The 10,293-nt window shown below is 46.8% G+C and overlaps 1 protein-coding gene across 1 annotated transcript in view; it reads left to right on the top strand.

Annotated features, from left to right (window-relative positions):
• Positions 1–1,771: 1,771 nt before the first annotated feature.
• VAPB (VAMP associated protein B and C) overlaps positions 1,772–10,293 on the top strand; it is a 33,095-nt gene continuing 24,573 nt past the window's right edge. The window contains exon 1 of the mRNA XM_071572939.1: positions 1,772–1,909. Within this exon, the coding sequence (XP_071429040.1) occupies positions 1,852–1,909 (58 nt within the window). The 5' untranslated portion in view covers positions 1,772–1,851. The remainder of the gene's footprint in view (positions 1,910–10,293) is intronic.

Raw genomic sequence — 10,293 nt, 5'->3', positions numbered from 1 at the left:
ATAAGCCATGAAGATAAAAGTCTAGTTAAAGGAGACCTGGAAAAGAAAATGCACCCCTTTAGGATATTAAGTGATCATTCTTTCTCCAACAGAGAAGGAATTTAGGGAAGAGGAGCAGGATTTGAGTGTATTGCCCTGCATTGCTGAAGGTTCTGAAACTTGATGCTGCTGTCCTGGCTGGAGGGAGTTCACAGGTTTCTCTTGTATTATGCAAACCAAGACTTACACTAAACACATGTATGGGTTTGGTTTGGCATGGCATGAAAGTCATTGTGGAACAAAAAAGATGAAATGGGATTGAAGGTGGTGAAGCAGATGAGCTGAAAAACAAGGATTGCCACGGACAGGAGCAGCTGAAGGGTGAGATGTGGTCTGAACACTGCAGGTGTGCTCAGTGAGTGTCACTGTCCTGCTCACGTGTGTTAATTTTAACAGCTACATGTCACTTGTCATTGCTCCTAGTGCCAGAAATGAGATCAACCCTCTTGTTACAATTCCAGATCTTTTCACCTACCTTATGCATTTTTGGCATTTATTATGTCAAAAAACATTCAGGACACAGAGAACTTGTGTGAGGGGGAGATGCACTGCATCAAACATTGTTTTGGTGTGAGAAAACTTAATTTTCACAACATTTTAACATTTTTTTCACCTCTCAACCCTTTGCTCATCAGCCCTGATTAGGACCCAACACAACGGTGTGAGCTTTTTATTTCTGCAAATGGCATCTCCTCCTGAAGTCCTGTATGGAATATATAAAGTCCAGTTGCCTAAAGAATACTTCTTGATGTATATAAATTACCAGTTTCTAACCCAGCATGTTTGTGCTGGTACTGTGGGCACCCCAAACTCCTGCCTCTGACAAGTTACACACTATAAATTCTCAGGAACTTTTCAAAAGTTTAGGACAACCTGAGGAGAGAGGGGAGAAAAAAACCCCAAGTATTACTGTAATTACACTGGCCTAGGGCTATCAATAAACCAAGCTGTAAAATTAAAAAAAAAATAGAAATTTTAAACCATCAGAGTAAAAACCAACTGAAGAAAACCAACCAAAGAAAACAACCAACCAAAACCAAACACAAACAAAGCCAAACAAACAAAACCAAACACAAACCAAATTTGCCAAACACAAAGTCAAACACAAAGCCAAACACAACCCCTCAAACACAACAACCAAACCCCACCCCAAACCAAAGACATACAAAACCCCCAAGGAACGACCCAAAACTTTGGTTACAGTTTAAAAAGGGGAAGGGATGTCTTAAAATCGCAGAGGTGGCGAGAACTGCTGTATTTATTAGTTAAGTGCGGTGTTCCCGTGTCTCGGTGCCCGCTCCGCTGTCCCCGCTCCTGCGGCTCCTCCGTTCCCTGTTCCGGGAGCGGGGCAGGCTCGTGTGCCCGAGGGCTGTCCCCGAGGCCACGGGCCCCTAAGGCAGCGCTGCCTCTCCCAGCAGGGCGTTCATCGCAGCCCCGCGGCTTTCGGCGGCGATCACACACCGGGCCAGGGCGATCCCGTCCCGGAGCCTCCCCCGCGGTGCCGCCGCAGCCACTCCCGGCGCTGCCGCACCAACCCTGCCCTGCCCTGCCTTGCCTTGCCCTCCCTGCCCTGCCCTGCCCTGCCCTGCCCTGCCTTGCCTTGCCCTGCCCTGCCCTGCCTTGCCCTGCCCTGCCCTGCCCGCGGGGAGCCCGCACCGCAGCCCCAGCCCCAGCCCCAGCCCCGGGGTGCCCGCCCCGCGGGGCGCCGCCTCCTCCTCCCGCCCTTCCTCCCTCCCCTCTTCCTTCCCCTCCCTCCCCGTCCCTTCCTCTCTCCGCCTGGTGCCGCCACCGCCGAGGAGGAGGAGGAGGAACATGGCGAAAGCGGAGCAGGTCCTCAGCCTCGAACCGCAGCACGAGCTCAAATTCAAAGGTACGCGGCGGCCTCTCCCCCCGGGCCCGGCTCCGCTCCCCGCGAGCGGTTCGGCCGCGCTGGGCCCGCGCCCGGCAGCCATTTCGGGGAACGGGCAGCGCCGGCCGAGAAAATGTCCTTCAGCGCCGCGCCCGCCGCCCCCGGCCCCGCCAGCCCCAACGGGTCCCCCTGGCCCCGCCGGCCCCGCCAGACAGCGGGGTCCGCCTGGCCCCGGGCCCGCCGGTCCCCCGGGCCGCCCCCCGGCAGTGCGGCAGTGGCGCTGCCCGGAGCGGCCTCCCCGGCAACACCCGGCCCTGCCCGCCCGACCTTCCCTAGGGCAGCGCCCGGGCCCGCGGGGCTCCAGGGCAGGGCCCCTTCCCTTCCCCCGGCCCGGGGTGTGTGCGCGGCCCCGGCCCGGAGTGAATGGGGGGCTCGGGGTGCGACAGCAGGGGCTGCACAGCGAGTGCCGCCAGCCCTGCGCACCAATAAAGGGCTTGGCCCAAGGGAACACGCCTGGAATTGCTGCTGTGATGCTGTTTGGGTGCGCTGTGTGGCTGTTCGGGGTGAAATCCGGAGGGAAGAAAGGAGGGAGGGAGGGAGGATGCTGGCGGTGAGGAGGAGGAGGAGAATTTCTCCTATGACACGTCCCATCGCTGTGGGGTTGTTCCAACCTTGTCTCCCAGGTGCTGGGCAGTGCTCCTGCCCTTTTCTACCTGTTATCTTGATAGTACAGCAAGCCATTTGGATACATAACTCATCTGCCTGTGCGAAAATCCATCCTTTCTCTAAATACAAGTCTTGAATGGGTTGGGGCTTTTGCTGGCGCTGGAATTCGTGCCTTGCAGCCTGACAGCACGGCTGTAACACAATATTCTGGGATTACTAATAAGCATTCGGCAGGTTTATTTATGCGACCAGAGTCAGAGGTGTTTTATAGCTTTGCTTGATTGTCTGGCAAATATGTTTTTTTTTAAAAAATAGGGATTCATTTACTGGCTTCTGGTAAAAACAATGCCCCTTTAAAAGAAACTCTCGTGTATATTTTCAAATATAGGAGAGGTCTTCACTAGTTTTTATTAGTACATTCGTTTGGACTAATAGCATGAAATGGGTTTATCAAACAGCTTGTTAATAAACACTGGGTGGAATGAATGTATCTTTGTTGTAAGCTGAAGTTGTTATGGCAGCAGCATCAAACATGCTTAAGAAGGAAACTATTGTTGTTTTGACATTCTTTGTGTTAAGTATGAGCAGACAAAAATCAGCTCTTGTTCTGGATAAAAAGTGCTTTCAGCAGCCAAGCAAATCCAAGCTCAGGTGGGCAAAAAGTGGGGCCTTAATTGGCACTGACTTGGCTAATGAGACATAATTGTGCTTCAGGGTTGTTTTTTCACTTCAGCACAGGTAGGTAAAGACCCAGCCAGACTCTGTGTTTTCTTGAAATAAAGATAGTGTGTCAGGCTGTCTTTCTTTTAGTTGAGGTTTTGGGCTCAATAACCAGTAGTTAAATCAACCCACCACAGTGATTTTGGTTGCCAGGTCTTTAGCCAGCAATGCATACTCCTTATAGCATAAAATGTCACTTGACCAACTGCACCTATTAAATGGCTTAGTTTCAAAGTACACTTAAATATTAATGTTCAAACAGACTTAATGCTGTGGGCAGCATTCATATTCTTTGGCATTGCCTCTGTCTCACAGTTCTTTCTAGCAAGCAGTGCTGGCCGCTGTCCTTCATTCAGGAGAGCCCAGGCTGAAGTGTTCATGGACTCAGTTCTGCTCTGAGCAGGTTTTGTGATGGCATACTGCGTGCTGATGGGGCTGAAATGATACTGTCACCTTTGTAAAATAGTTGCTTTTATATCCAGAGCATTGCTTAGTCCCCCATAGGTAGATCCAGACTGGCAGAGGTCATGGAGCTGCCTCCTGGTCTGGGTGTGCTTCCCCATGGTGTGCACTGAAAGATCTGCTGCTTAATGTAGGAAAACCAGGTCGGACTGTGAACCCAGTGTCCCAAACCCTGGAAATGGATAAAGGACAAATCAAAATGCAGACAGGTAGAAAAAGCAGAAAATTGCTGGAGCTGGTGCTGTTTGAGTGCTCTGTGTAGCTCTTCAATGTAAAATCTGGAGGGAGGGTGTTGGGAATAAGTGATTGAGGATTTCTTCAGTAATGTGTTCCACTCACTGTGGGGTTGCAACCATCTCTCTCTTGGCCTGCACATTCACTTGTAAAGGGTTGAAGACCTTTTTAAAGCAGCTTTTTTAGCCCCTTGGTTTGCAGCGAACCTTCTGAATTCGGTTGGAGGTCTGTTTCAAAATACTGTGCCTTGTGCCTTGTTTGAAAAAAATATCAAAGGACTTTTTCATGCTGGAATTTTTTTTTCACAGCATGTGAACATGAGCAGGGGTTGTCTTTCCTGCCGCCTCGCATCTCCTCCACCACGGCACACACGCTCCAAAATAGCAGCAGCGTGTGCTGTGCTGAAATGCAGCTGGAGCCGTGGGAGGCTGGACACCATTAGGTGCCTGGAGGTGCCCGTTCCCTGCTCGGTGATGCCTTAGGAAACAGGAGCTCCACTGCCTTCCTCCACCTCTTGGCTGTGGTAGATCTGCAGCCGAGGGGAGAAGTCATCCAGCTGAAGGTTTACAGCTCAGACTTTATTGGTAATAAATAGCGAAAAACTGTTGTTACACATGGCAACATTGATGTTTCCCTTTTTTTCTTCTTTTTATCTAAGAGATAATGTCAAACAATCTGCCAGGAATTTATTACAATATTCAAGGCTCTGACTTTAGGAATTGCTGGATTTAAACTTGGGCAGGGATGTGGGATCGTGGCCTCTGGTGCTCTGAGAGAGCCCTGAGTGCTGCTGGCACTGCCTCCTGCATCTCACAGGGGGACAGGCCAGCCTGTCCTTTCAGCCCATCAGGAACAGAGATCAGCTGTTTAATGTCAGCAAGTAACATTCTGTTAAAATACAGGGTATTTTGAAGCTTGCCTGGGTTTGTGGTGCCTGAGATGCTGCTGGGTGCTGTGCAGCCCCAGGTGTCGGGGCAGGGCTGTGCCCGAGGGGTGGCACAGAACGGAGGGGACACAGGCTCAGGGACATTCCAGCAGCGTTTTTAGGTTTGCTCCAGGTTAGGCTGGACTTATGACTCAGCACTCTGTCCGTGCTCCCCAAGTGGCTCACGGCAGTACTGCCAAACAGGGATTAGTGCCTCGCAAAACTCTGCCAGTCCCTGCCAGTTGGAAAGGCAGGTTCCTGTCCCCGGTTTGTGATGTTACACCTGTGCAAAATGTCGCTGTGTGGCTTTGCTTTCTTCAAAGGGCACAGTAGTAAACCAGAACAGCCAATCCTCTGCAGTCCTAATAGTAGCAGGGATTCAGGCTTGGCCTGGGGCCTGGGGTTGGCTCCAGGCTGTCACCTGTCACTGGCTCAGGTGCGTCCCCTGGGGACATCAGAGCTGCAGCCCCAAAGGTGTGGCCTTGCCCTGTATAGGTGTGCTCAGCCCAGCAGTGTGTCTGCAGCACTGGAAGTGTTCAATATTCAGTATTTAGCCCCAGTCCCACGCAGTGTGTGTAGCCTGCATTATTCCTGTGATTGGGTGGCTGCCACTCCCTGCTGAGACAGCTTGAGCTGCTCCAGCAGCTCCAGCAGATGTGTGCAAACACACATCTGTACATTGCAGTGCAGGTGTGCAAAGCCTCCTGCATCCCACATGGATGCAAAGAGAGTAATCAGGCATTGGAATGGGCTGCCCAGAGAGGGGGTGGATTCCCCATCCCTGGAGGTTTTTAAACTGAGATTGGCCGTGGCACTGAGTGCCATGATCTGGTAAAGGAACTGGAGTTGGACCAAGGGTTGGACTTGATGATCTCAGAGGTCTTTTCCAACCCAATCAATTCTATGATTTTATGGATATCCCGTTCCTACCAGATACCAGGCTGAGGTTCTTCAGTCCAGCTGTCCAGTGGTGTTTGGGATGCAAGATTAGTGTTTGCTGAACCTGCAGTTGCCAAGTCTCAGAACAGGGGTTAAGGATTCAGTCACACATTGCAGCTGGGCCATACAGTTCCATCACCACTCCTGTCCTGATCCATCAGGGATGATTGAACCACTCCTGCACTGAATGTTTGGGGAGGGATTTGACTCTTTGCTCATTCTGTTCCATACGGGATAAATGGGGATTTCTAGTTGCTGCCACAGGAACAGGCCATGTTTAAGAATGTAAAATACTGACAGTGTTGTGAGAAGTTGCCTGTTCAGTATAATAAATATGCATCTTTTAAGCTGAAAATGTACATGCTGTTTTCTTTAAACTCTTAGAGCCCTCCTGGTATTGACAGCAGAATGGCAGTCAGGACAAGGATTTCTTTGCTCTTCGGAGGCTGCTGTGCCAATGGTTCTCTGCCCTTCTGCTGAAAAATGTACCAGCCCTGCTTCCCTCTGGCCTGATTCTGATAAAGTCATTGTTGCTGCATTAAATATGAGTAAAGCTTTGCATCTCTCTACATGTTTGAATTTGATTATCAAGTTATAGGCTTTAAACAAGTATTTAAATAACGGGCAGGCTTCCTAAATGTATACAAATGTTGCCCAAAATGTGGCCCAATTATCAAACTAAATCAGGCCTTTTCTGGTGCAGTTCATGTTATGTTCACTTTTCTTGCAGCTTGGCTAAAATCAATAACTGATTGTACAAAGTATTTTTTATTTGTACACTGAATTATTCTGATTTCATGTGCTCCTTTAGTTCTGTAATTACTTCAGTGCTTTGCATAGACTCTTCACTGTAAAAGAGAGATATTTGAAGGAAAAAAACCTGGAGGTAAAAGCACAGCACTGATGCACTGTGAGTGTCTTACAACCCCCCTCTTTTCTCTGAAAGGTGGAATAAATTGAAGATTATGCATTGTTGAACTTCCTTAATCTGCTGCTGTCCTTCACTAACAGCTTCACTGGAAGAGGAGACAGGAATTGTCCATGTGGGAACTAGCAGAAACTTGGAATGGGATGGTTAGAGCACCAAGTAACAATTGAGATGTGTGAAGCAGTCAAGGAGATTTAACTGCATCTTCTGTTAAATTTAATTAATGTATTTAGGTCTCCCAAGACTATTTCCAAAAATACCACAATCTGCTTGAAGGCTTTGGACAATGTGATTTATGGGTTAAGGACTTCTGAATAATTTTGTGCTGCATAGATTTTGAAAATTCCAGTTGAAGTTACAAGCATTAATGGGATCAAAGTATTACTATTTCAAGGAGAGACCTAATACAGTGATACAATTTGTTATTGGGCTGTTGCTTCTCTTAGGTCTGTGTTTTAAATAGGACCAACTGTTTGCCTTTCCTGTAAGGAAGGGACACACTATTCATAACTTCCTGTTCCTGGGAATCCATGTCTGTGCATGGATTTTCAGCTCACTTTGAGCTGTGCAACCTTTGCAATGATACATGAAAAAGTTGGTCAGGTTTGTTCTTTAAACTCCCCAGGATGGCAGATTGCCAGTGGCTGATGGGATGTGACCTCTATTCATCACTTGAGAAGACAGATCTGATAACAAATTATATTGAAAATACATCCCTAAGAAGTGGCTGGTCCTGGGAGTGTGGCTGTCGTGGCAAACAGAGCCACAGTTAATGGATCAGAGTGGATGCAGGTCCACACTGGTGCTTAGCAGTAAATTGTATTTCCCAGCTGCTCCCCTGCATGTGCAAAGCCCTCTCACCCGTGAAACAGGAATATGGAGGAGAAATTTGCACAGGACTTTCTCATAGTTCCTTCTCACTGGAAAATAAATTATTACCTGTTTTTTCCTCACTGCACAGGTTTTATAAATTAAAAACTTATCAGTAGTCATGCAATGCTTTATTTCTTTTTAAATTGGTTAGCTGCCTCTGAATACAAGAGTGAATTTTGTTTAATTGCTCTCTAATTCAGAATTAGGACTGTAAAAATTCAAGTACAAACCTTTAAATAGATTGTCAGATCTGTTTTGAAACTCAACTGGAAAAAAGGCATCATCACCATAGCAAATGATCCAACTTCACGAGCTCAGGTCAGCTTACATCTGTGAACAAATACCCAATTTTAAAAGCAGCTTAATTTGTTGTATGCAGCCAGTTCTGGAAGGTATTGATTGCATCAAAAGAGCAACTTCTACATATGTGATAATGGAAACTGGGTGAGGGAGGGTTTGTCTTGTTTGGGAGCCCCCAAACCCAGCGCTGTGCCCAGCTGAGGGTGCAGGAGTCAAATGACCCTTGCTAATTCTGCCCACATCTTCCAGTCACACTCATTTTCTACTATCTTGTTACCATATTGGTCTTGTGTTTGCTGCCTGCTGGGAACAGCTAATAACTACTGAATGCATTTCATAGTTGATACAATAACAGCCTTTTTGCTTGCCCTGTCACTGTGGCTGCTTGGCTTTGAAAGCTTTATTGATGGTGTTTGCAGCACTTCTGTTTGTGGTAACAGCTGTTGTTTCAGGCTTAAATTTCATCTTTGTGTGAGCAAGGAACGTGAGCTTTAACATTGTCATCCTGCAAGTTGTTTGGCTTTTTGTCTCCCAGTAGATCCTCCCTGGTCAGTCAGGAACTGTTCCCAGTTCGACCTCTCTGGGTGAGGGACTCTGGCACTGCTGGGACAGTTCCTGCCACCAGGAGCATTGAAGGCTCCTTTCCTTGGCTTGCTGTGTGATGACCAGAGGCAAAAGGAAGCCTATTTTACATACATCTCTATGAATATTTAAGTACCAGTCTGTCTGAGCTGGGGGCCAGACTCATGCCAAGTCTCTTCCTCTGGTGTTTGGCCCAGTATTTATTTGACATGAAAATGCTTTCAGACCTGCTTTGTCGACCGAGATGTCTGTAGGGGCATACAGGATGTTTTCTGAGATGTTTGGGGTGTTGTTGAATTTAAAGCTTGGCCTGCTAGGCAGCCTTTCCTGAAGAGGGGTTTGTGCCCTCAGTTTGGAACAGCTGTCACAGTCTTGCTGTCACTGGGAATGTATGCAAAGCAAATCACCATTTCCACATTTAATTCAGTGCAGGGTTAAAATGCACATGGATGGAAGTGATTCCGTGTTGACACCAGCAAGACAACCCAGCCTGAGAGTTGGGTGAGTGTGTCCTTGCTGTATTGGAACAGTTCTGAGAACTGCTCACTTCATCTGTAATTCTTGTGGCCTCAAAAACATTTGTACAGTTTGGGTTCTGCTGCTGCCTGCAGTACTTATCCCACATTATTATAAATACTTCATGAAAATAATCTCTTCACTAAACTCCTTTACTGTCTGGTTCTCTGAGCTGTAAACGAAGTCCCTCATACCATGGTGCATGGATTAAAGATTTTATCATTCTAAATTTAATCCTGTTTTCTTGGTTGGTTTCCACGAGGGGTGGAAAAATAGAGAAGGGGGAGGTTTGCCTGGTGATCCAGTTACTTAGGATGCAGATTATAAAACCATGTAGGTGTGGGGATCACTATGGAGCCAAATCTTGTGTTTTTGAAAGCAATTTGAAAGGCCTAATTCAAATTAGTTGTGCTTGTAGAAGGCACATCAAATGACAGTAATTCTTTAAGGAAAAAATTGCACTTTTTTTGTTTTTCTCAAGACTGCTCCTTCTCATCAAACCAGTTACTTCATCCTTCTTATCCTTAGTGGTGCTTTTGATGCTCCTCTGGCAGTTCATTCTCTTCCTTGTGCAGTTTCATGTTTGGGGCCTGTTGATATTTGCCACTGCTGCTTCTTGTGATATGGGAATTAACAATATATTTTGCAGCTTCTTAAAATATTTGCATTTCCTCTGGTTTGCAGTGTCTCCTCTTCTGGCCTTCCTACATTTTCACCAGAGCAGGAGCAAAGGTGTGAGGGCAGAAAGATCCATATTTTTATTTTATTTTTGTCTGGCTGCTTTTACACTGTGTTTTCTGGTGCAGGTGATCACAGAGTCGTGGAATTGTTTAGATTGGAAAAGACAGAAGTTTAGGTTTGAAGAACACAACTTGACATTTGTATCTTGTTCTGTGCCAGACTGTAAAAGCTGTCAGGTTTCTTTTTTCCTGATTAGGTTTTCTCTCTGCTTCTGACTAAATTTCTGATTTGGTTTTGGTTATTTTCCTTTGATCCTGAAAGTACAGCTAATAGGCCAGTTTTCAAGTGGCTCCCCTGAAAATATATCTTGCTAAATTCAGGATTCCTTCCTTATTTGTAGCTATAAATAGTACCCCACTGCCTATTTAATGTGATTTGGGTTTTTTAAGCTTATTAGAAAAGCAGCTACTCTTTGTGCATCCCAAAAATCTCTGATTTTGCATTTTTCTTCTGGTATTTCCAACTAATGCATAGTTTTGCACTTAAAATATTTGCTCATTTGCTATTTAGGTTGCACAT

The sequence above is a fragment of the Pithys albifrons genome, chromosome 18 (assembly GCF_047495875.1).
Source record: "Pithys albifrons albifrons isolate INPA30051 chromosome 18, PitAlb_v1, whole genome shotgun sequence".
Taxonomy (NCBI): Eukaryota; Metazoa; Chordata; class Aves; order Passeriformes; family Thamnophilidae; genus Pithys; species Pithys albifrons.
Note: the sequence above shows the minus strand (reverse complement) of the source record. Positions and strands in the feature narration are given on the sequence as shown.